Below are 26,812 nucleotides of genomic sequence, written 5' to 3' on the forward strand. Positions count from 1 at the left end.
CACCATCCAGGATTAGACCCACCCGTTGTATAATTTGACAACAGTCATCATGAAAATATGTGTTATAATGTGTGCAGCGGAAATACTCTATGCAAAGTTATTGATTTTCATTTTTGTAATGACAACAATTGGATTTATGTAATTGCAAATCCATTGCAGTTCATGTATTTTGCATACAGTCCAACGGCTTTGTCCTTTATTTAAGATATGTGCAGGTCGCCTAGTGGTTAGAGCGTTGGGCCAGTAACCGAAAGGTTGCTAGATCGATTCCCCGATAATTTTGCCTAGTTAAATAAAGGTTAAATACAAATACATTTAAAAAATACAAATAAATGTATCATATGTAATATATCATACCATTAGCCTACATGTCAATGAGGCGTCATAAATTATTTGTGCATAATATTCAAGTATGGATCCAGGTTCACTGAGAGTTAATAAGAAAATATTTATAACACCCGTATTGCCAGTATTACCCCTGCAATACAGTGTCATTATCCTGCTTGAAACGTTGGCTATTTCTGTTATCCCATTGGCTCTACCAAAGACACGGTAGATCAGATATGTGCTGATTGGACACAGTGGAATTAGGGGGCGGGACAAAGTGAGCCTGTCGCACTCACCTGAACTTCAACAAGACTGATTTGACAAGGCAGATAAGATAGTTGCACAGAAAACCGTAATTGTATTTAAATGTCTTTGGATAATTTTGAAGATACAATGTTTCTTTGAGTGCAAAGTAACTTTGTGAAAAGGAAATAGTACTATTCTTCTGCTCTCAGGTGCGTTTCTCTTTTTATACTTGCATTGTCCTTTTTTAAGTATTTAGGCTCTACGAAACGTTCAAGATTTTATGCTTTCACGCATGAATTGACACAAGGCTGGAATCCTATGCGATGTGTAGATCATCCATAGTCTGTGAGGCTACACTATTCTTGGTAATTGTAACAATATTTTACTGAACTGTTTTTTAAATATATAATTATGACCAACGTTTAACTGTTGGTCCGCTGTGGATGTGTGTCGAATGCAGGTTAGCTTTGGACAGTCTTAATTTACATGAGTGTCATGCTGTCAGGGGCAAGGTTATTATAGTTTTGTGGTTTTATATTCGTTTTTACTTCTATTCATTTTAATATTTGTATTTGAAATCCAGTTTAGTTTCAGTTAGTTTTCAGATCCACTTTAATAGTTTTTATTTAAGTTAAAGTTTTATTTAAAACAAATATATATATTTATAGTTTCAGTTTTAGTATTAGGGACAGAAAGAACTCTGCCTGGGAGGCTAGGAACCAGTTTTGTGTTTTTAGGGATGTAACTCCTTGACACTGTGGGTCAGGTCATAGTGTAGATTAGGTTTAAAGGTAGACTCAGTGAGCTGACGAGGATGCATGAAGTAAACCATAGAAGTGGGTCAATTTCCACAACAAGGAGCGTTGAAGTGCAAAGCTAAACTATTCAACTGTTTTGGTCCCATAGCTAGCTGGGTCATTCCTACAATGCATGCGGTTCCTTATTTTTTTTGCATTCTTTCAGAAAAAGTACATATATATATTTGGGCATTTTAAAATGAGGTAAAATGTCTATAATTTAGCCTAACGGGTGGACATTTATGAGTGGGACATGCAGACTAATAACATGAAACATTAAATAATTGATAAAACTGAGTGTTTATATTTAGCTTTGCACCATTGTTTTCCCACCAAAGAAATGATGACACTTCCTGAATGTGGTGTCATTGTAGGACAGGGTTGTTTTCTTAAATGGAGAATTACAACAAACTAACGAAGGAAAGTGATATCAGTGACACACAGAAAATCTAATATAAAATAATCATAAATACAATTTAAAAACATATTATTGAGAGAGAATTTAACTAGGACTATACATTTGTATTATTTTATGGCTTATATTTCTTGTGTGGAAAAAAAAACAGGCTACATCCACTGAAGAAAAGTGTTCAAAATGTATAAAATTCAATTTCAAGAACCATATTTTTGTGTTTTTAAGGTAAAGGACACCTGACCTTATATTTAAAGCCATTTGGAATCCACATTTTACATTAAATGAGAAGTGATATTTCCTGGGGACAGAAAAGGCAACGTATTGTAGGAATGACCCAGCTACCATGTTGTAGCAGCGTGAAGCACACCCGTACGTACACATGCGCAGATACTCTGTGTGACTGTCTGAGAGCAAAGTCTTGCATCATGCTCATCTCGATGGTCACCGCCTTTCAAAGTGTGTTGCATTCTGGAGATAAAAATTGTCTGACTTGCTCCAACATGTTGGTTAATGGAGTCAGACAGGTGTACCGTGGGAAGGTTTTCCCATGAGACATGATTGACACATGATTCAACATCATTATCACTGTTATGTGGTATGGTGGCAAAACCAAAGGGTGTGCTCTAATGTGAGCTATAGGTTAGTAATATGTGTCAATGCATACCTGAGATTTCAATGTTTGCCAATTCACAAAGCCACTCCCAAAGCCGGCCCAACATTGACATTATAATGGTGCAGGTGCAAACTGACTCCGTACCAAGCTAAACATTCATGCATGTTATCTATGTAGGTTGGGAGTTGCACAACATGTTGTGAATGTCGGTTTATTTACTGTAAATCATTAACTAGTTCTTGTTCTGCCTGTCCTTCATGTTACAGGACACATATTTCATTTTTTATTGACACAGTAAGATCATTGTCACTCATTGAAATGGAATCCAAGGCAATCCCCATCCTGAATCCTGCAGCTTTCAACAGTTCATAGTGCATGGAAGGGCAAGCCAGACAGTGGACACCAGTGCTACCCCTTTTCGTTAACAATGCACCTGATAGTCTCTCTCCATATTTCCCCTTCTGCTTTGTAATTTACCTGAAATGCACAGAGGTACATCATCGCATAGGGCGCCAGCCAGGGTGCTTAGTTCAATGACAAACCATGTTTTCTAGGAAGTAGGCAAAGTGACATTCCTAGGTGTATTACATCTCTGTGGTGGGTGTAGTGAGTATAAGCTGCTGTCTTCCACTACCGCCCTGTAGGTGTGTAGGGAGGTGCTGGGACATTCTCTTTCACTCTGTTGCTCATACTATTATGTCCTCACGGGAGGGGCAGGCAGAATACCTAATTATCAGCCTCTAGACTAACTGGGTGGGTGCCCTGGAATACTGTGTTAACCAACTAGAAAGCCCACTATCTGTTGTTGCCAACACCGTACTGTGTGGCCTATATTGATCCACATGTTTCTTAAGCTCCCGTTGTTTCATTGGGTGGGGTGATATTCTGTACAGAGTACCAGGATATATTTGGCAATAGCTTAATATTAGTGTAAATAATATATTCTGTATTAATTGTCCCAACCCAAACCCCAAGGTAATTCAGCAACATTGTGTGGCCTGTTGACGGATCTTCAGGGTTTTGGCGGAAATAACGCAGTGTAGCCTTCAAAGGAAATTCACTATCATTACTGTTCCTTTCTGTTTCTGTATGTGCAATCAAATGGTAGATGGTGATAGATGTCAATAAAACACACAGTTATATTGCCACGGACTCACCTGAAAGAGTTGAGCAACAGTATAGACTGTTAGGTCTATGTCTGGGCAAAATGAATGAAAACAATCTGAATAGTAACTGATGGTCAAATGTAATTTGATATTTTATGTTCTAATGAAATTGCTATTAAAAAAACCTTCATGCATTTTATGTCAACACTAGTACATGTACAGTATTTTGACTACTGTAAAGCCTGGATGCCAACAGGTTGTTGGTAGCATGGCTTGACATGGCGTGATGGGATTCACACAGTGCCACTTGATAATGTTTATTAGGAGCTTAGGTACGTCTGTAGTCCGGATAAGAATCTTGTGTGGTTAAAGATCTTACACCTCTTTGCTCCAGGTGGAGCTTAAAGTCCACATCAAGACCACACCTTATGCCTTGACGCTCCTTTGCACTTTAAAGATATACAGCGCATTCGGAAAGTATTCAGACCCCTTGACTTTTTCCACATTTTGTTGTTACAGCCTTATTCTAAAATGGATTAAATATATTTTTTCCTCATCAGTCTACACACAATATCGCATAATGTCAAAGCAAAAACTGTTTTTTAGATTTAAAAAAAAAGTATTCAAAATAAAAAATCTCATCACATTTACCCTTTACTCAGTGCTTTGTTGAAGCACCTTTGGCAGAGATTGCAGCCATGAGTCTTTTTGGGTATGACACTACAAGCTTGGCATACTGTATTTGGGGAGTTTCTCCCATTGTTCTTTGCAGATCCTCTCAAGCTCTGTCAGGTTGGATGGGGAGCATCGCTGCACAGCGATTTTCAGGTCTCTCCAGAGATGTTCGATTGGGTTCAAGTCCGTGCTCTGGCTGGGCCACTCAAGGAAATTCAGAGACTTGTCCCAAAGCCACTCCTGCTTGTCTTGGCTGTGTGCTTAGGGTCGTTGTCTTGTTGGAAGGTGATACTTCGCCCCAGTCTAAGGTCCTGAGTGCTCTGGAGCAGGTTTTCATCAACGAGCTCGCTGTATTTTGCTCCGTTCATCTTTCCCGAAAAGGTGCCTTTTCGCAAACTCCAAGTGGGCTGTCGTGTGCCTTTTACTGAAGTGTGACTTCCGTCTGGAACTCTGGAACAGAGAAACTCAGGAGCTCTGTCAGAGTGACCATCGGGTTCTTGATCACCTCCCTGACCAAGGCCCTTCTCCCCCGATTGCTCAGTTTGGCTCAGGCGCACAGCTCTAGGAAGTGTCTTGGTGGTTCCATTTAAGAAGGATGGAGGCCACTGTGTTCTTGGGGACCTTAAATGCTGCAGACATTTTTTGGTACCCATCCCCAGATCTGTGCCTCGTTACAGTCCTGTCTCCGAGCTCTACGGACAATTCCTTCGACCTCATGGCTTGGTTTTTGCTCTTGCATGCACTGTCAACTGTGGGACCTTATATAGACAGGTGTGTGCCTTTCCAAATCATGCCCAATCAAATTCATTTACCAGAGGTGGACTCCAATCAAGTTGTAGAAACACCTCAAGGATGATCAATGGAAACAGGATGCACTTGAGCTCAATTTCGAGTCCCATAGGAAAGGATCATCAATTCTTATGTTGATAAGGTATTTCTGTTTTTTATTTTATTTTTATTCATTTGCAAACATTTCTAAAGACCTTTTTTTGCGTTGTCATTATGTGGTATTGTGTGTAGATTGATGAGGAACATTTTTTACTTCATCCATTGTAGAATAAAGACTGTAATGAAACAAAATGTGGAAAAAGTCAAGGGGTCTGAATACTTCCCGAATGGCTCATAATAGCCTCTCCCTTTCTCACTGCTTGAGCTTTGTCCAGGGCATTGTCTGTGTATCCCTCTATTGGATAAGGGCACATAGATGCTAAATAGAGAGACAGTATGCATACTATTGTCACTCCTGTACACGGATATACAGTACTGCCTTAGAGATGTCAAATAAAATGTGATTCGTTCGTAAACAACAGGTGTAGATCAACAGTGAAATGCTTACTTTACGGACCATTACCAACAATGCAGAGAGAAAAATAGTAGAAAGATAATAACACGTGGAATAAATACACAATGAGTAACGATAGCTTGGCTATATACATGGGGTACCAGTACTGAGTTGATGTACAGGGGTACAAGGTAATTGAGGTAGATATGTACAAATAGGTAGGGATAAAGTGACTAGGCAATAGGATAGATAATAAGTGTGTGATGAGTCAAAAGAGTTGGTACAAAGGGGGGTCAATGCAGATGGTCCGGATAGGTATTTGGTTAGCTATTTAGCGGTCTTATGGCTTGGTTGGTAGAAGCTGTTCAAGGTCCTGTTGGTTCCAGACTTGGTGCATCGGTACCACTTGCTGTGCGGTAGCAGAGAGAACAGTCTATGACTTAGATTACTGAAGTTTTTGACCATTTTTAGGGCCTTCCTCTGACACAGCCTGGTATAGAGGTCCTAGATGGCAGGGAGTTCAGCCCCAGTGATGTACTGGGCCGTCCGCACTACCCTCTGTAGCGCCTTGTTGTTGGATGCCAACCAGTTGCCATACCAAGTGGTGATGCAGCCAGTCAAGATGCTATCACTGGTGCAGCTGTAGAACTTTTTGAGGATCTAAGGGCCCATGCCAAATCTTTTCAGCCTCCTGAAGGGGAAGAGGCGTTGTCGTGCCTTCTTCACGACTGTGTTGGTGTGTGCGGACCATGATAATTCTTTAGTGATGTGGACACCGAGATACTTTAGCTCTCGACCCGCTCCACTACAGCCCCATTGACGTGAATGGGGGCGTGCTCCTTTGTTTTGCTTTACCATGATATCACTGATCAAACTTTGTCACTGCTAAAAAAGGCCTGGCTTAATAGCAATAGTATGAGTATATAACATTTCCTAATCTTTGACCACACGGGCTGTAATAGAGAAATGCCACAATTTACACAAGGGAAGCTCTGTAGGATGGATCATCATGATGATGTAATGATTTTTGCCTCAAGCGTTAATACTTCTTTCCTTTATTTTTTCCCCCCAGTTACTTCCTCATCTGGACCCATCTGTGACTTCCAGCCAATTAGCAGAGGCCCCCTGAAGCCCTGGCTCCTCCCGCTGTCCCTGTGCCATGGCGAAGAGTGACACGTGGCCGGGCGGCGTTGCCATGGAATCCTTGATCAATATGGACAGCGCTGGGAGCTATGACAGTGTGGTCAGCATGAACTCTGGCTTTGTGCGTGCAGAAGCTATTTCCTCCTTTACCCTAAACCACTAACCAGGAGAATAGCTGAGACTCTGATTTCACCGGTTTATGTTTTATTTTGTTTATGTGCTGCACTGCTGCCATTGTGGTAAACATTTTGGAATTGATCTAGCTAGATGCAACATGCCAAAAAATGAAAGGGTGCCTTTCTCGCTCCCGTCTTGGATTTGATTTATTGACAATGAATTGATATGTTTATATACAGTAGTACAACTGTCTCCCAATGCTAAGAGTCAGTGGGCTAGTGGGCTTGTTCATGTTGTGGGTGAGAGATTCAGATGTTTGTTCAGAGAGGGGCCTCTGAGAGGTTCCACAGAATGAGAGAGAAATGAGAGAGAGCGACTGCTTTGAGGACCCAGTCTGTTCATTTCAGAGTTGTTCAGCGGCCCCTCACTAAAATCCACTGCAATACATTCCTCTGGCAGTGCAGTATAGGATGAAAGCTAAAAGCTAGCCGGGAGGAGTACTGAGGTCATTTCTAATTCCCTCCCTGCTGTGTGAAAGGTAAACGTAACTTTGATCCGCTCTGTGTCTACAGTCTCTCTGGGCTTCAATGTGCTGTTCAGCCTACATTAGCTGAGAGAAACAGAGAGACTGACTATTAAGAACTGAAAACCAAGCCAAAAGAGTTTGAAGGCCTTACCTAACGTTATACAAGGATATATTGTTCACAGACATACCTCCCAGCTAGCATATTTGGTTCCTTGGAAGTTGTGGAAATGTATATTTTTAGTTTTACATTGGTTGTGGGAACGAAGCCATACGTTTCCTGACTGGTAAAACTGAATGTTTGTTTAAACGTTGTGAGAACAGAAGTTATAGGTTATTTGAAGGTTTATTAATAACTTCCTTAAAACTTTCATTGAATGTTTTAATAACACTGCTAACTTAAAAGCGCAGATGGAAATTAATTTCCTTAATCATGCAAACACATGTATTTTTTATTGTGACACGGTATCAGTGAGATTCAAACCTATAATCTTCTGTTTTCTATCCATGGAATTAATCCGCTGCGCCACCAGGATGGCGCTAGCATGCTAAGTTTTTTTACGCATACAAAGCTGTTCATTTTAGTTTACTGAAACACACCCCATTTCAAAGGAAATAAGCACTCATTAAGATCAAGAGTTGCCAATTAGTGGGCATGGCCAACACACCTGAACACACTTAACATGATTGAGGATAGAGAGAGTTTTGTTGATGCTGAGAATGGAATGTAGAGTACCAGTCAAAGGTTTGGACACAACTACTCATTCCAGGCTTTTGCTTTATTTTTACTATTTTATACATTGTAGAATAATAGTGAAGACATCAAAACTATGAAATAACACATATGGAATCATGTAGTTACCAAAAATATGTTAAACAAGAGATTCTTCAAAGTAGCCACCCTTTGCCTTGATGACAGTTTTGCACACTCTTGGCATTCTTTCAAACAGCTTCATGAGGTAGTCACCTGGAATGTATTTCAATTAACAGGTGTGCCTTGTTAAAAGTTCATTTGTGGAATTTCTTTCCTTCTTATTGCGTTTGAGCCAATCAGTTGTGTTGTGACAAGGTATTTTATTTATTTTACTAGGCAAGTCAGTTAAGAACAAATTCTTATTTTCAAGAATTTGGGTTAACTGCCTGTTCAGGGGCAGAACGACAGATTTTGTCACTTGTCAGCTCGGGGATTTGAACTTGCAACCTTTCAGTTGCTAATCCAATGCTCTAACCACTAGGCTACCCTGCCGCCCCCCAGGTAGGGGTGGTATACAAAAGCCCTGTTTGGTAAAAGAACAAGTCAATATTATGGAAAGAACAGCTCAAATAAGCAAAGAGAAACAACAGTCCATCATTACTTTAAGACATGAAGGTCAGTGAATCCGGAAAATTCAAAGAACTTTGAAAGTTTTTTAAATTACAGTCGCAAAAACCATCAAGCGCTATGATGAAACTGGCTCTCATGAGGACCGCCACAGGAAAAGAAGACCCAGAGTTACCTCTGCTGCAGAGGATAAGTTCATTAGAGTTACCAGCCTCAGAAATTGCAGCCCAAATAAATGCTTCACAGAGTTCAAGTAACAGACACATCTCAATATCAACTCTTCAGAGGAGACTGCGTGAATCAGGCCTTCACGGTCGAAATGCTGCAAAGAAACCACTACTAAAGGACACAAATAAGAAGAGACCTGCTTGTGCCAGGAAACACAAGCAATGGACATTAGACCGGTGGAAATCTGTCTTTTAGCCTGATGAGTCCAAATTTGAGATTTTTGGTTCCAACCGCCGTGTCTTTGTGAGACACAGAGTAGGTGAATGGATGATCTCTGCATGGAGGAGGAGGTGTGATGGTGTGGGGGTGCTTCGCTGGTGACACTGTCATTGATTTATTTAGAATTCAAGGCACACTTAACCAGCATGGCTACCACAGCATTCTGCAGCGATACGCCATCCCATCTGGTTTGTGCTTAGTGGGACTATCATTTGTTTTTCAACAGGACAATGACCCAACACACCAGGCTGTATAAGGGCTATTTGACCAAGAAGGAGAGCGATGAAGTGCTGCATCAGATGACCTGGCCTCCACAATCACCCGACTTCAACCCAATTGAGATGGTTTGGGGTGAGTTGGACCGCAGAGTGAAGGAAAAGCAGTGCTCAGCATATGTGGGAACCCTTTCAAGACTGTTGGAAAAGCATTCCAGGTGAAGCTGGTTGAGAGAATGCCAAGCGTGTGCAAAGCTGTCATCAAGGCAAAGGGTGACTACTTTGAAAAATCTCAAATATAAAATACATTTGGATTTGTTTAGCTCTTTTTTGGTTACTACATGATTAAATTCATGTTATTTCACAATGTTGATGTCTTCACTATTATTCTACAATGTAGAAAATAGTAAAAATAAATAAAAACCTTTGAATGAATAGATGTGTCCAAACATTTGACGGGTACTGTATATGTTTTAAAATAATATTTTTAGAACGTTCTTTGAACATTACTAAAGTTTTCTTATTGTTTTATTGAAAGTTTTTTGTTAATGTTCTCGGAACAATTTGACTTTAAATAAATCCATGAGGAAACCTGTAGGAAAAGTTAGTTTGAAGGACTCAAATTCCCACAGAAGAACGTTGGTTCTTAACCTTCTTGGAACAATTTGAGAACATTACTTTAAATAGAACCATGAGGAAACCTGTAACAAACGTTATGCTGAAATACTGAAATTCCCACAGAAGAACGTTGTTTCTTAACATTTTCTAAACTCTTTGAGAACATTCCCAACATCAATGTTTCTAGAAGATTTTTACCCCCTTTTCTCCCCAATTTCGTGGTATCCAATTGTTAGTAGTTACTATCTTGTCTCATTGCTACAACTCCCGTACAGACTCGGGAGAGACGAAGGCCGAAAGCCATGCGTCCTCTGAAACACAACCCAACGAAGCCGTACTGCTTCTTAACACGCATCCAACCCGGAAGCCAGCCGCACCAATGTGCCAGAGGAAACACTGTGCACCTGGCGACCTGGTTAGCGTGCACTGCACCCAGCCCGCCACAGGGGTCTCTAGTGTGCGATGAGACAAGGATATCCCTACCTGCCACACCCTCCCTAACCCGGACAATGCTAGGACAATTGTGCGTCGCCCCACAAACCTCCCAGTCGCAGCCAGCTGCGACAGAGCCTGGCGCGAACCCAGAGTCTCTGGTGGCACAGCTAGCACTGCGATGAAGTGCCCTAGACCACTGCACCACCCGGGAGGCCCATGTAACCATATTCTAACATTTAGGAAAATTATGTTAAAGTAATGAAATACCAATAACATATGTTTTTTTGTTAAGTTCCTTAAATGTGCTGAGAATGTTCCAAAACCAAGAAACTATGCTGCACCATTCCCATAATTTGTGGGAAGGTTTTATGCAAAATAACCATAGAACAACCATGCTCCCACCAAGCTCTAAGAAACATATCGTTCTCAGAGCAATGTGCTAGCTGGGCTGGCATACAGTTCTACATACAGTAGTTATGTAATCTTGATTAAAGGTTAGCAATTAATTGCATTGTTATTTTATTCTGAATCTGTTCGTACTCTACATTTCTAGTTTGTCTATGTTTACGGGTTTCCTATTTTTGTTGTCTTTGTGTTTGTGTCCTCTTTGTGTGTGTGTGAGGCAGAGTGATGACAGTCTGGAGTATCTCTCTGTTGAGGAGCGGGCGTGCCTCATGTTTCTGGAGTCCACCATTGAGTCCCTGGAGATGGAGGAGGACAGTGGCCTGTCCAATGATGAACCAGACCCCAGCAGCCTGGCAGCCGAACATGACCACCTCTCTATGGGACAGACTAGACTGGAGGGTGAGTACGACTAAAAATAGTTTCATCAGGATTTTCCCATGCAGGACACAAAAAAATGTGTCCAGGTTTTAGGACAGGATTGTGCGAGCCAGTTTAGCAACCTGTGAGAATTTGATAGTAAAATAATTCCTGCTGTTTCTGCCTCTCATCTAGATGTATCAAAACTCCAGCATGACGACTCAGGAAGAGATCGGAAGTCTTATCTGAACTGCCGAGTGCCTACACCACTTCTTCTGGCAAATGGCCTTGCCAGTATCCAGCTCAAAGTCACAGGGGCAACCACTCATCCCAGTGTCCCAACTGCAGCAATTGAGCCCAAAGCCCCATTAGTAGCAACCCAGCCCAGTACCCCAGGGGCAGTCACTGATCTGAAACCCCAAAAGGTAATCACTGAACCCACAGTCCCAGAAGTAGTCACAGACCCTAAAGCTCCAAAGATAGCAACTGTGCCCAAGACCTCAGAGTTGTCTTCTGACATCAAAGCTCCTGGGTTGGCCACTATCACAAAAGTTCAGGTGCTGTCCACTGAATTTAAAACCCCCAAAACAACCCCTTCATTAGCCACGTCAGATTTACCCACAGATGATTCTGTGGACAACATGCCTAAAGGAGTTTCTGTAGACAGCAAGCCTGCGAAGTGCAACACTAAGGTTCCATCTGAGCTGGATCTGAAGCTGATTCCCCCTCCCTCAGACTTCAGGGATGATGAGCTAGAGGAAGAGAGTGATCCTCCAGTGCCTGCAGAACTCAGAGGTCCTCTGACCTACAGTGAGCTGGAGCAACTACGCAGGCAGGTCTCCATGAAGAGAGCTGCACCAGCCTCCCCTGGAGCCCAAGAGGCACCACCTTCTAAACCCTGTGTTGATCTGCCTGTCAGTACCCAAGCACTACCCTACCCCTCAGATGTCCTACCCACCCCTATTCCTGAGGCCCTGGAACCAAAGAGCCGACCTGCTGTGGCCCCTAAGCCCAAGAGGCTTCCCTCCAACATTATCCTGAAGTCTCACAAGTTAGACAGTCACCCAAGCCCCTCGCCCATTGACAGGTCAATGATTGACCCCCAGAAGGTGCGCAGGGAGGCCCTACGGAAGCTTGGGCTCCTGAAGACTGAAGATGGAGACTCAGGCCCTGTTGTTTCATCCAAATCCAGGAAGTCATGGGCATCCCCTCCTTCTCACAGCCTGGTTACCACCCAGACCAAAGCCCCAGCCAAAATCCCTACCCCAGCTCCTGTCCCAGCCATCACCCTTACCCCAGTTCCTGCCCCAGCACTAACTCCAGCACTAGTCCCAGCCCCAGTTTCAGTGACTATCCCAGCCCCTCCCACTACCCCAGCCCCAGTCCCAGCCCAATTCAGTGACAATGCCAAAACTCTGCCCTCACCGGCTACACTTCCTTCACCACCCAAGCATATTCCCCCTCCCATAGGGGTCAAATCAGTGACTCTGGAGTGCTCCGGCAAGGGCCTGAGCAGCTACATGGCCAGTAATGCCTCCCTCAGGGCCAACCAAGGTCCCAAAGTCACACTGTCCCCTGGCAACCTGCGCAACTCTAGACCCCGCCCCGCCTCCCTAGGAACTGGGAAAGACTTTGTGAATGTTCAGGGTGAGGCCTCCCACCCCCAGCCAGTTCATGGGGAGTCCCATAACAAGCTGCCCCGCTCCCATGGCATCAGTGTGCTCATCTGCCCCAACAGCAAGAGTGGAGAGGACCGACGGGAGGCCCTGAAGAAGCTAGGACTGCTGGGGGACTGAGGGCATGAAGAGGGGCAATGGAACTGCACCATTACAGAATCAATATGAGGGGTGAGGTCTGAGGAGGATGTTCTTAATATGGATTCCGTACAACTAAGCCATCCTCTAGTCTTTGGTCACTGGGACACTTACATTTATGAGAAGATTATTCTCCCATAAAAATGCCTTCTTTGAAGCAAGGAGCACTATTTGATTGATGGAGAATTACTTTGCTCTACAGACAGCTACAGTATATATTCATAGAGGGCAGTGTCTTTTTGCCTTACTGCACAGAAATGCTGTATGTACCCGAAGACTGCCTTTTAATGAATATCATGATTACAATATACTAATATGATATACTACACTAACTACAGTATGCAGTACAGTAGGTAAATGAAAGGCTGTAAACCTCATTTGACATTCAGTAATTTTCTAAATAAAATATAATAAACTCCATGAGGGATGTTGTGTTATGAAATTGTATGGCATCCTCTACACAGTCTGTTTTCTAAAATGGGGAATAGACATGATGTTATTGTTACAGTTAAGGATGTGCCTTTATAACTTCTCTTTTCACGTAACCCTTTGACAAGAATACTATCGTTTTAACTTCCTAAAGTTCCTCTAACCTCCCCTCAAAGTTATTGTTTTTTGGGGGGACCATGGCAACCAGTAAAAATGTTTTTGCTGAGTTGCAATTTGAATCTGACTCAATTAAAGGTGTCTAAAGACTTTGATTGATAGAGTGATTGGCAGTTGTCAAGGAACCAAATTAAAAGGTAGAAAAATTGACTACTACATAGCGTACAGTACGTAGATAGAAGCTTCAGTCAGTCAGTGGCCAGTCAGTGATAGGAATCTGAAACATGGTTTTAGGTGTGATGCACAACCCAACCCAGGTCTGTCAGTGGTGAGATTATTGAAACACTGTTTTTATAGTTGAGAGAGCGACTTCCTGATTGTATCACCTCCTAAAATTCTACCAGTTTGGGTTCATGTAGTTACTATTCATTGTCTGTCAAAATTCATCACTCTCAAACTGTTAGCGTAGCATTTAGAATTGAAAGAGAAGGGAAAGGGGATGCCTAGTCAGTTGCGTAACTGAATGCATTCAACCGAAGTGTGTCTTCCGCATTTAACCCAACCCCAGAAGTGGCTCATTAAGTGTTACCCGTGGCAGGACTTTTTAAACCATGTCAACGTTTTGTTTTGTAAATAGAGAATAAACCTTGAAACTATCTTCATATGAACTCTTAAATTCATACAACACTTTTAACATGATGAGTATGGTATAGTGCTTTATAATATGAAATGGTTGGTCCAATGGATTTTGTTGTGAAAACAAAAGGTAAATTGCAGGTTACAGGTAGAATAACACATTGTTGATACAGTGGGGCAAAAAAGTATTTAGTCAGCCACCAATTGTGCAGGTTCTCCCACTTAAAAAGATGAGAGAGGCCTGTAATTTTCATCATAGGTACACTTCACCTATGACAGACAAAATTAGAAAAAAAAATCCAGAAAATCACATTGTAGGATTTTTAATGAATTTATTTGCAAATTATGGTGGAAAATAAGTATTTGGTCACCTACAAACAAGCAAGATTTCTGGCTCTCACAGAACTGTAACTTCTTCTTTAAGAGGCTCCTCTGTCCTCCACTTGTTACCTGTATTAACGGCACCTGTTTGAACTTGTTATCAGTATAAAAGACACCTGTCCACAACCTCAAACAGTCACACTCCAAACTCCACTATGGCCAAGACCAAAAAGCTGTCAAAGGACACCAGAAACAAAATTGTAGACCTGCACCAGGCTGGGAAGACTGAATCTGCAGTAGGTAAGCAGCTTGGTTTGAAGAAATCAACTGTGGGAGCAATTATTAGGAAATGGAAGACATACAAGACCACTGATAATCTCCCTCGATCTGGGGCTCCACGCAAGATCTCACCCCGTGGGGTCAAAATGATCACAAGAACGGTGAGCAAAAATCCCAGAACCACACGGGGGGACCTAGTGAATGACCTGCAGAGAGCTGGGACCAAAGTAACAAAGCCTACCATCAGCAAGGGCATTGAAGATGAAACGTGGCTGGGTCTTTCAGCATGACAATGATCCCAAACACACCGCCCGGGCAACGAAGGAGTGGCTTCGTAAGAAGCATTTCAAGATCCTGGAGTGGCCTAGCCAGTCTCCAGATCTCAACCCCATAGAAAATCTTTGGAGGGAGTTGAAAGTCCATGTTGCCCAGCAACAGCCCCAAAACATCACTGCTCTAGAGGAGATCTGCATGGAGGAATGGGCCAAAATACACAACAGTGTGTGAAAACCTTGTGAAGACTTACAGAAAACGTTTGACCTCTGTCATTGCCAACAAAGGGTATATAACAAAGTATTGAGGTAAACTTTTGTACACTGTCAACAAATCGGTGTTACAGCTGCAGTGTCAGTAGTTTCATCTGATGTGACAAAAAACTGGAGTAACCTTTCATTAACTCATATCAACCATTAACTCATATCAACTCATGTCAACCATTAACTCATATCAACCATTAACTCATATCAACCATCAACTCATATCAACCATCAACTCATATCAACCATTAACTCATATCAACCATTAACTCATATCAACTCATATCAACCATTAACTCATATCAACCATTAACTCATATCAACCATCAACTCATATCAACCATCAACTCATATCAACCATTAACTCATATCAACCATTAACTCATATCAACCATCAACTCATATCAACCATTAACTTATCAAACTGCAACAACCTTTCTATTCCATCTATTATTGTTCATGCTCTGTATGACTTGATTTAGTGGTCATCATTTAGAAAGGTTTGTGATTCAAATTTTAAACATGGTTTACACACCCTTGTTAATAAGGGATACAAAATATATCTGCTCACCATAGCATTTTGACTATGAGAATTAGGGCTGGATTCAATCTGTAACACAGAAGTATCGCAGACGATCCACGTTATAGCACGATTTAAATGTAAAGGCATTGTTCGTATAGACTGCATTCACAGTAAATACTGCATATGTCGTCTCAATCGGAAATTACCTTTATATTTTAATGCCGATTTTCTGCGATACGTATCGGATCCAGCCCTGAATGAAGTTCTACAGCACTGGATACAATCTCAGTACAATTTTGGATTAAATTGATGCTAGAAGGATTTTCTTGTCTATTTCCATCCCAATTTCAAGGGTCAGTCAGAAAGACCAGTCCCCAAACCCATTACAGAAAATACTACCTGACACACCCCTTATGGATTGGTTTTAAGAAATGGTTATTGTCTGAGATGTCCTCAGTCTCATAAACATCTTTAAGGAAAAGGGATACCTTAAGACATCAAATAATATTAGAAATTAAACTCAATTACAGTATGTTTATTTTGATAAGTGTTTTCATTTCACCTCTGTACATACTCTTGATTTTTTTAACTTATTTTTTAATTTTTTTTGACAGTTGATAAAGTTACATGTACCTGTGCATCTTCATCTTTATGGGTTGAACACAGTGAATGAGCATTTTAAAGAACAAACGAGAGCTACAAGAAATGTAAGAACACCAATTCCATTCATTTAAAAAGACAATACAAAATCCAGACATTTTTACATGAGAAATAACAATTTTCAAGTGCAAATACCATTATCAACTCTATGATACATCATAGCAAACGCATGTTTTAAAAAAAATGCTACAAAACAGAAACATCTGACGTGTTCAGGTTGTAGGAACAGAGGGAGGAAGATGAAAGAGGGAGGGAATGGTGAGTTGGGGTAGGTGGGAGCAGTGAGCGCTATTGACATCGAAATGCTTTAGAGAAGAAAAAAAACTGGATGATATAAATAGTAATGGCAACTTAAGACAACCATAAATGTAACTAGGCTTTTTTTTGGAAACATTCAACGGGATACAGATATGGCATTATGTGTGCCTTGTATTAAGCAGTACCTATGGTCTGCAAGGCTCGACCACTCTTGTCTTACAATTTAGCAATGTGGTCAAAATCCCTTTCCCTTATCCAGAAGCACATGTACACTATCTAAAGGTTGTGTACAGTAGCTTGTACTGTTTCCACTGTTTATTTTCTCTTTTATATACAACAAAAACTGGAAAACAACAAACCATCAGAGTTTCGCAAGGGAAATCCATATGATGTTTATGAGCAGTCATATATTTATTTGTCTTCAATGAGGGTTTGAGAGTGTTGAGGGGATTACTTGTTATCATTGTCATTAGCTTTTACATTGACAATGCAATTGTTAGCAATAATTCAATAATGCAATATTATTGTATTGATCAACTATATTGGTATTTCAACATTATTGTAGTGGGATGCTGAACTTTATTCACAACCCTAATGTCAGTCACAATTTTGTTTTAAGAAATCCAAGAATATGTTCTCAATATGTGTTGGCAGATTAAAACATTGTTTTTTAATATTTCTCTGGACACAAAGGAGTAACACAATGGAGACATAATTCATTGCACTTATTCAACAAAGGTAGGATGACAGGCTCTAGATCTAGTACACAAGATAATAACTTGGCCTGCCGTGCGGACAGTCTTTGGAAGAGCTGGTCTTATTGGGACAGAATCTGACATGGGCGTTTGGGAAGGAAGGGGGCTGGGATGGGGTACTTGGATTAGGGAGAGGGTGAAGACGACATGGGTGGGAAATAGTTTGGGGTCCTGCTCAAGATAATTAGGATTAAAAGGATTCAATCCCTGTCTAATTTATTTTCATTATTTACAAGATTGAAAGAAAAATTCAATAAAATGGGTTGGTAGGCCATGGATGAAGAGACAAATGTGATGTGACTATCATTTACATGAGGACAGGTGGTAGAATTATATTTATACTTCTGATGCATCTCTCAACTTTATTTTATATTAAAGCAGGGGTGTCAAACATAGGTCCAATGAAGCCCGCGGATGGTGTGAGTAAAACAATAAAAACTTGAAAGTTAAAACAATATCAAAATTCCTAAACCGATTGGCAGTAAGGAAATATTTTTTTTAATTCAATGCGGCCCTCCGGACCTTGTTGAAGACTGAATGCGGCCCTCCGGACCTTGTTGAAGACTGAATGCGGCCCCCGGAGCAAAATGAGTTTGACACCCCTGTATTAAAGCAATGGACTATTAGTGTGATGCGAGGTCTGAAAACACCAGAAAAAGGACTTGAGATTGAAGAATTAAAGTGACCTTTTTAAAAGAAGCAGCAAATGTATGTCCCTCAAAGACATTTCTCTGTCTCTCTCTCACAGAGTCGTGTCCCTCAAAGACATTTCTCTGTCTCTCTCTCACAGAGTCGTGTCCCTCAAAGACATTTCTCTGTGTCTCTCTCACAGAGTCGTGTCCCTCAAAGACATTTCTCTGTGTCTCTCTCACAGAGTCGTGTCCCTCAAAGACATTTCTCTGTGTCTCTCTCACAGAGTCGTGTCCCTCAAAGACATTTCTCTGTCTCTCTCTCTCACAGAGTCGTGTCCCTCAAAGACATTTCTCTGTCTCTCTCTCACAGAGTCGTGTCCCTCAAAGACATTTCTCTGTCTCTCTCTCACAGAGTCGTGTCCAACAAAGACATTGTCTGTATCAACAGAGGCGTGTCCCTTAATTAAGATGTCTCTCTGTCTCTCCCTCACCAGTCATGGTCCACAGAGACATAGAGACATTTCTGTCTCTCTCCTGTGGCTTTCGCAAATCTACTTTTCTATTTATTTTCCAAAATGTCCATCACGGTCTGGAAAAAATGATAAACTACATTGTATACGCTTTGTTAAGTTAACTTGGATATAGAATAACAGAAAATGTCTGAACATAGGTAACAGACAGTTATACAATCTGGACAGAAGAAAAAAACATAGAATAACTGTTTTAACAGTAATACCTTAACAAGAAGTTGCTCTAAGAGCTCAGATATAGTAAGGCTTTGAATGTTGTGGAATGTAACTATGACATGAAACTGACAGGTCCTTCTCCTTGAGGATTGTTCATGGAGGATATAGATCTACAAACGGTTATACATTTATCGAAACAGACTCGTCCTGGAATGGATTGAGCTGAAGCTGGAACTCAAGTGAAAGACTATTTATTAAAGCACATTTACGATAACTCCGTTCCAACTCTAAACACGTGACAAACTTATTACCCTTGTAACATCCTTCTTCTTGTCTGACATAAATGCCACTATCGTTGTCCATTTTGTCGACACAGACTTAACATGCGTCATCTGAAATACGCACACATCCTTCGCATTGGGGATTGCTGTGAAAATGACATACAAGGTCATATATGCTAATAGAAACAGCAAAAAAACTAAGACACCAACATATTGTAGTGGTGATAAATATTCAGAAAGAAGAGATGAGAAAGTCTGTACTGTACTTTGACTCAAGTTGGTTGACTTCATGGACTGCATGGTTTTGGAGGAAATGAAATGGCTTAAAACCAAACAGATGAAGAAGATCAACATGTGGGACTGCATAGTGAAGTGTGTCGTCAAAGCCTCTACAGTATGAAAAAATAGAAGAAAAAAATAGTTATTTTGGTCAACTTGTTTAAAGTCCTGTGAGAGTTCTGTGTTTGGCCTGTAAGAGGGGGCGGGATCTGGTGCTTTAGGGGGCGGGCTTGGTGTGGCAACTACTTATATGGACGCAAGAAGCCGGAGACTTTGCTGCTTATGAGGCGTATGAACGAGCGCGGCAGCATCTCGTTGGACTCCCGAGTGGTGTACTTGAAGTAGTTGTTTGGGTGGGCCAGCACATCGAAGAGAGTTTTAATCAGCTTTTTATCCTGATGGAAAGAAGACAACAACACAACACACTTATACAATTATATGACAAGTATACAATTATTTATTCAGAAAACACCTGATTTAAACATGAACATGACCCACTAATGGATGTAATAGTATGTATCTTTGCAGCAGGCACTAACCTTTAGGATTTCTTGATGGTTTTCAGAGGCATAGAGTCTTCCATCCCTGACAATGTCCTCTACAAGCTGTTCATAATCCTCTGTAAATACACAAAAAACATGATAAATTAAACACCAAACATCTCAAAATCCGAGGACTTACCCACTCTGTTTTATCAATGAGAGTTCATGTGATGGGTGAGAGTTTACCATCGTAGGTGACATAGGGGATCTGGAAGCCTCGGGCACTGTTAGCCTCGTTGGACTTGAAGTTGATCCAGAGTCTGCGCGAGCGGGCGGTGAAGGCGATGGGTCGCTCGTACGTCTGACATGTCTCATAGGTGGTGATGGACGTGGCCGACCCTGGAAGGACGGACATGAAAAACAGAAGATTGACTGAATACTCTTAACTTGGCATATTGGATTGATATTATGGTTGTGGAACACCACACTGCTTAGAGAGGAGGCTGGTGTGGGGAGGAAGGCTCATAATAATGGCTGGATGAAATGGAATGGTATCAAACATATGAGCTGGGATATATGAGAGTTCTCACAGTTCTTCCTCATAACCAGTACATCTCCACACTCGTCCTCTGAGGGCAGGAAGATCTCAGGCACCACGATGAGGATCTTGCGCTTGCTGGGCGGGTTGATGTTCCAGATGCATTCCACGTTAGCTGGGTAGTTCCCGGGGTAGTTGGGGGACTCAATGTAACCTGTAAACTCGCCCATCTCTCCTCCGCATTCTCGGTCTAAAATACACATACATACACACACAAGAATACACATTATTAGTGAATCCATCTGCTTTGGAAAGAGAGACAATATCTAAAAATTAAAAATTAAAAAAATATGTTAATTTGGCTGGATAAATTAAACATTTTTCAATTAGTCATGTGGGGATTTTGGATAATTTATGCATCCTGTATTTTGAATTTGATATTCTGAGAAAAGGCATAAACCTTTTGAAAGTCCAAAAGTAAAAGATTTTCCCTTTGAAAATGCTTCCTATATACATATAGCAGGTTTATACAATCAGGCCCTTACTCTTGCACTGAGAGACACTGGTGGCCCCATCAAAGTCTGTAGTGGTGTTGCCAGGACAGGTGATGCAGTAGTTCTGTCTGAACTCTGTCTGGTAGCTGCCCAGAGGGCAACGAATACAGCGGTGCACAGTAGTGTTGTAGTAGTGGCCAGGGGAGCACTGAACTGCAGAAAGGAGAGGGATGACACATACACACATTTACAAACCAGATCTGAGATGAAATATTCAACTGATCGCACAGATGTGTGGATCTCTCTTTTCGTGATGTGTGTTTTGTCCTACATTTTTTATTTGAATCCCGCGTCCCCACAGAAGGCCTTTTCCCTCTCGGTATGTCATCATAGTACATAAAAATGTGTTCTTAATTGACTTGCCTCGTTAAAGGTTAAATAAAATAAAAATAATATGATGTAACTGGTTGGATAAACCACTGACCTTTAACCTCACAGTCATGGAAGGAGCTGGCCCCCTCCCGCTTGGTGCTCAGCCCCCCTCCGCAGGGGAAGCACAGGGTCCGTCCCAGGTCTGGCTGATAGGAGCCATACGGGCATGGCTGGCAAGGCTTAAACCCATCACTGGAATAGTACCCAGTGGGGCACTGACCTTGATGTAGACAACAGTGACAATAGACACTTTCAGACAGATAGATATGCATAGTACACTGTGCTACACTCCACCATAGGCTATTGCACAATGTTTGCTCAGGCAGACATACGAATGGAGATTAGTGCGCTCTGCCATCAGGGGTGTGTATGTACCTGCGCAGGAGGAGATGTTGCGTGCCCCGGCAGGTCCATGCCCGTCACTTCCAGGGCACAGGTCACAGGCCAGCTGCCCCTCCCTCTCCTGGAAGGTGCCAGGTGGGCACTGGACGCAGCGCTCCTGTTCCCCGTGGTAGTATGATCCCGGCAAACATCTGACTGAGAGAATAGCCATAGGGGCTCTGGTGAGAGACCTATACAGTCCAGTACACACACTAACACCAAAAACTCTTCTTAGCTCCAAACTAACTAGCACAACACATCTCTGGAGATGTTTGTGTATTCAGTATATAAGACTCTAAAACTACATAAATACATAAGAGTCATAAATAGTAATGACAACAGATGTAAGTTGATGGTTTGTGTCATGACATTGCCTTGACTGTTTATAACATCTGTTATATTAGCATTATAACAGTTTCAGGCAGAGTCTGTTGGTGGTAACTAGTGACAGAGAAAGATGTCTGCCTAACTGGTCTTACCACAGTGTCCGCTATCCTTCTCACGGCCTGGCCCACAGTTCTCATGGCTTGTGGCGACCTGGGGCAGCTTCTGGGCCACCTCGTACTCCAGCCCAGCCACGCGGATCAGGAAACGGTCCTGGTTGATCGACTTCTTCAGGGCCTTGATATAAGTCTTCACCTGCTTCTCCATGCGCTGGCGCAGGCAACTCAGGTTACAGCTCCCTATTTGGGAGAAGGGGCAGTACAGGGAAATATTATCTGTAACTGTGCGACCTGATCAATCAATTAAAATATATTTATCAAGCCTTTTTTGCATCAAGTGCTTAACCTGGCCCAGACCCACAAAGAGCAAGCAAGTGCTTAACCTGGCCCAGACCCACAAAGAGTAAGCCGCAGCATGGTGGCAAGTAGGTATATCAAAGAGGACATCTTGTAAATCCCAGTAATTGTGTCCAGACTGACTGACCTGTGGTGTCCCCTGGCTTGACTTCCGCCTCCAACTCAAGGGTGATGCGTGTCACTTCCTTATTGGTGGGGTTGCGGGCACGGCGCCCTTTGGACTTCTTGGTGGAGTCACATTTGAGGTTGACAAATGTCACCAGGCAGTTATTGCAGGGCTGTCCACCTCCTAGAGGCATAAACATTACCTTGTGTCAGGAATGTTTAGGTCTTTCATGGGTTAGTTAGGGGTGGCAGCACTGGTTTGGGAACAACAGCAAATTAGACAGATTATTGGCTTCAAGACACAATCACAAGACACAAGACACAATCACAGTGACAGTTGTACACTATGTAGTGTACATAACAGCCCACAAACCCCCAAATGTGCTGCTTGATATGCACATACTGAATATGAGACAAACAGAGAAAAAGAATGCAGGTCTTTTTGTAAGGCCATCATTACCAAGGTCTGGCATGTAGGCCGGATGTGGCCCCTCACCTGGCCCCAGCGCTCGGCCCCTGTCCTCGGCCCGGCCTGTCAGCTTGGGGTGCAGGTGGCACTTGGCATCTTTGATCTTGAAAGAGGCAGTCTGCTTCACTGGAGGTGCGCCTGTCTCTATAGGTAAACAGAACAGTGTAGGTGGATGGGTGTAAAGAAGGATTCCACTAGAACAGAACCATTCAGTCCATGAAACAGTGGCAAAGATAGGAACAATATACAAATACATTGATGCTGACCACAACCTTAACTCCAGATGTAACCCTTTCCCTAACCCTAACTCCAGATGTAACCCTATCCCTAACCCTAACTCCAGATGTAACTCTTTCCCTAACCCTAACTCCAGATGTAACCCTATCCCTAACCCTAACTCCACATGTAACCCTATCCCTAACCCTAACTCCAGAAGTAACCCTATCCCTAACCCTAACCCTAACTCCAGATGTAACCCTTTCCCTAACCCTAACTCCAGATGTAACCCTATCCCTAACTCCAGATGTAACCCTATCCCTAACTCCAGATGTAACCCTATCCCTAACTCCAGATGTAACCCTAATCCTAACTCCAGATGTAACCCTAATCCTAACTCCAGATATAACTATATCCCTAACTCCAGATGTAACCCTAATCCTAACTCCAGATATAAACCCTAATCCTAACTCCAGATATAACCCTAACCCTAACTCCAGATGTAACCCTATCCCTAACTCCAGATGTAACCCTAACCCTAACTCCAGATGTAACCCTATCCCTAACCCTAACTCCAGATGTAACCCTTTCCCTACCCCTAACTCCAGAAGTAACCCTATCCCTAACCCTAACTCTAGATGTAACCCTAACCCTAACTCCAGAAGTAACCCTATCCCTAACCCTAACTCCAGATGTAACCCTTTCCCTAACCCTAACCCCAGATGTAACCCTATCCCTAACCCTGACTCTAGAAGTAACCCTTTCCCTAACCCTAACTCCAGATGTAACCCTTTCCCTAACCCTAACTCCAGATGTAACCCTAACCCTAACTCTAGAAGTAACCCTTTCCCTAACCCTAACTCCAGATGTAACCCTTTCCCTAACCCTAACTCCAGATGTAACCCTATCCCTAACTCCAGATGTAACCATAACCTTAACTCCAGATGTAACCCTATCCCTAACTCCAGACATAACTATATCCCTAACTCCAGATGTAACCCTAATCCTAACTCCAGATATAACCCTAATCCTAACTCCAGATATAACCCTAACTCCAGATGTAACCCTATCCCTAACCCTAACTCCAGATGTAACCCTATCCCTAACCCTAACTCCAGATGTAACCCTATTACTAACCCTAACTCCAGATGTAACCCTATCCCTAACCCTAACTCCAGATGTAACCCTAACACTAACTCCAGATGTAACCCTATCTCTAACCCTAACTCCAGATGTAACCCTATCCCTAACCCTAACTCCAGATGTAACCCTATCCCTAACCCTAACTCAAGATGTAACCCTAACCCTAACTCCAGATGTAACCCTATCCCTAACCCTAACTCCAGATGTAACCCTATCCCTAACCCTAACTCCAGATGTAACCCTATCCCTAACCCTGACTCTAGAAGTAACCCTAACTCCAGATGTAACCCTAACTCCAGATGTAACCCTAACCCTAACTCCAGATGTAACCCTATCCCTAACCCTAACTCCAGATGTAACCCTAACTCCAGATGTAACCCTAACCCTAACTCCAGATGTAACCCTATCTCTAACCCTAGTTCCAGCCACAACCTTCTACCAAAGTCCTAAGAATGAGTCTGAATCTGTGGGACACTGTACCTATGCAGCTCTGACTGCTGCTTGTGTTCAGTCTGGCTGGGGTTTTGCCTCGAAGGATGGGGATGCCACAGCTCATTGTATAGCTGCTGTCAGATTCTGCAAAGGATGAAACATATTGTTACAGCTTCAGTCAGAAGTCATTCAAATCAATAATACCATATCACGTTAGGAGAATAAGAGCTGCAGCAATGTGAATGGACTTGGTTATTGTATGTGGATGTCACTACCTGCCAGATAGTGAGCCTTGGAGGCGCAGGTGAGGGAGCAGCTCTCTTTCTTGCCCGTTTTACTGCAGGTCAGAGTGGTCTTGGGAGCTAGGCCAGGCAGACATTTCACCAGCTCTGGATGAACATAAAAACAACATCACACAATCATACACTACTCTTTAAAGTTGCAATATGCAGAAATTGCTCTGCCATTTCTTGGTTGCTAAAATTCTAATAGTTTGCCTAATTTCAGTTTATGTGACAAAACAAGCATAGTGGAGAGAATCAGTGTACCATCTAAACAGCTGTGAAATATATTTTCAATAACCAAAAATATTGTATTTTCAGCAGATTGAAGCTGGTGTACCAAACCAAAAGTAAAAGATGCAAAAACAAAAAGTTAGAACAGGAATCATAGAAATAGCGTGTACAGAACAGATCTACTGCTTCTTAGACTTGCTTTCAATGAGAATGACAGATCTATAACTCATATTTCTATGTGAATAGAAAATGACACAACACAGCCTTAAATACAGGGATAGGGTTACATCTGGAATTAGGGAAAGGATTACATCTGGAGTTAGGGTTAGGGTTACATCTGGAGTTAGGGTTAGAGATAGGGTTACATCTGGAGTCAGGGAAAGGATTACATCTGGAGTTAGGGTTAGGGATAGGGTTATATCTGGAGTTAGGTTTATAGGCATACATCTGGAGTTAGGGTTAGGGTTACATCTGGAGTTAGGGTTACATCTGGAGTTAGGGTTAGGGTTACATCTGGAGTTAGGGTTACATCTGGAGTTAGGGATAGGGTTACATCTGGAGTTAGGGTTAGGGTTACATCTGGAGTTAGGATTAGCAATAGAGTTACAGGCAGCAGGCTGTTAGCCAGACTGCCAGCTTAGTGGAGTCTGCCACTAGCACAGTCGGTGTAGTCAGCTCAGCTATCCCCATTGAGACTGTGTCTGTGCCTCGACCTAGATTGGGCAAAACTAAACATGGAGGTGTTCGCCTTAGCAATCTCACTGGAATAAAGACCTCCTCCATTCCTGTCATTATTGAAAGAGATTGTGATATCTCACATCTCAAAATAGGGCTACTTAATGTTAGATCCCTCACTTCCAAGGCAGTTATAGTCAACTAACTAATCACTGATCATAGTCTTGATGTGATTGGCCTGACTGAAACATGGCTTAAGCCTGATGAATTTACTGTGTTAAATGAGGCCTCTCCTCCTGGTTACAATAACCCCCGTGCATCCCGCAAAGGCAGAGGTGTTGCCAACATTTATGATAGCAAATTTCAATATACAAAAAAGGCTGCGTTTTCATCTTTTGAGCTTCTAGTCATGAAATCTATGCTCAATCACTTTTTACAGCTACCGTTTACAGGCCTCCTGGGCCGTATACAGTGTTCCACACTGAGTTCCCTGAATTCCTATCGGACCTTGTAGTCATGGCAGACAATATTCACATTTTTTGTGACTTTAATATTCACATGGAAAAGTCCACAGACCCACTCCAAAAGGCTTTCTGAGCCATACTCGACTCATTGGGTTATGTCCAACATGTCTCCGGACCTACTCGCTGCCACAGTCATACTCTGGACCTAGTTTTGTCCCGTGGAATAAATATTGTGGATCTTAATGTTTTTAATCCTGGCTATCGGACCACCATTTTATTACGTTTGCAATCGCAACAAATAATCTGCTCAGATCCCAACCAAGGATCATCAAAAGCCGTGCTATAAATTCTCGGACAACCCAAAGATTCCTAGATGCCCTTCCAGACTCCATCTACCTACCCAAGGACGTCAGAGTAC

The 26,812-nt window shown here is 42.2% G+C and overlaps 2 protein-coding genes across 9 annotated transcripts in view; one reads left to right on the forward strand and one right to left on the reverse strand.

Annotated features, from left to right (window-relative positions):
* Positions 1-620: 620 nt before the first annotated feature.
* LOC112221972 (specifically androgen-regulated gene protein) lies at positions 621-14,060 on the forward strand. Of its 5 annotated transcripts, none has more exons than XM_024384459.1 (4): positions 621-782; positions 6,534-6,704; positions 10,907-11,084; positions 11,238-14,060. In XM_024384459.1, the coding sequence occupies exons 2-4, from the start codon at positions 6,621-6,623 to the stop codon at positions 12,836-12,838; spliced, it is 1,863 nt and encodes a 620-aa protein (XP_024240227.1). In that variant the 5' UTR covers positions 621-782; positions 6,534-6,620; the 3' UTR covers positions 12,839-14,060. The 5 variants fall into 5 exon arrangements, with proteins under 5 accessions (XP_024240227.1, XP_024240225.1, XP_024240226.1 ...); XM_024384457.2 differs by having other exon boundaries at positions 622-782; positions 6,534-6,725; XM_024384458.1 differs by lacking the exon at positions 621-782 and adding an exon at positions 919-938 and having other exon boundaries at positions 6,534-6,725.
* A 2,151-nt stretch (positions 14,061-16,211) lies between these two features.
* LOC112221974 (signal peptide, CUB and EGF-like domain-containing protein 3) overlaps positions 16,212-26,812 on the reverse strand; it is a 101,276-nt gene continuing 90,675 nt past the window's right edge. For 2 of the 4 annotated variants that reach the window (XM_042303873.1, XM_042303871.1), the window contains 12 exons: positions 25,016-25,129; positions 24,789-24,884; positions 22,977-23,093; positions 22,503-22,664; positions 22,055-22,258; positions 21,570-21,731; positions 21,247-21,414; positions 20,814-20,975; positions 20,321-20,518; positions 19,977-20,129; positions 19,788-19,867; positions 16,212-19,643 (listed from right to left, as the gene is read on the reverse strand). In XM_042303873.1, coding sequence (XP_042159807.1) covers positions 19,491-19,643; positions 19,788-19,867; positions 19,977-20,129; positions 20,321-20,518; positions 20,814-20,975; positions 21,247-21,414; positions 21,570-21,731; positions 22,055-22,258; positions 22,503-22,664; positions 22,977-23,093; positions 24,789-24,884; positions 25,016-25,129 — 1,769 coding nt within the window. In that variant the 3' untranslated portion in view covers positions 16,212-19,490. Of the gene's footprint in view, positions 19,644-19,787; positions 19,868-19,976; positions 20,130-20,320; positions 20,519-20,813; positions 20,976-21,246; positions 21,415-21,569; positions 21,732-22,054; positions 22,259-22,502; positions 22,665-22,940; positions 23,094-24,788; positions 24,885-25,015; positions 25,130-26,812 lie in introns of all 4 variants that reach the window. The other 2 variants (XM_042303872.1, XM_042303870.1) reach the window with 1 other exon arrangement.

Source organism: Oncorhynchus tshawytscha, linkage group LG22 (assembly GCF_018296145.1).
Source record: "Oncorhynchus tshawytscha isolate Ot180627B linkage group LG22, Otsh_v2.0, whole genome shotgun sequence".
Classification (NCBI taxonomy): Eukaryota; Metazoa; Chordata; class Actinopteri; order Salmoniformes; family Salmonidae; genus Oncorhynchus; species Oncorhynchus tshawytscha.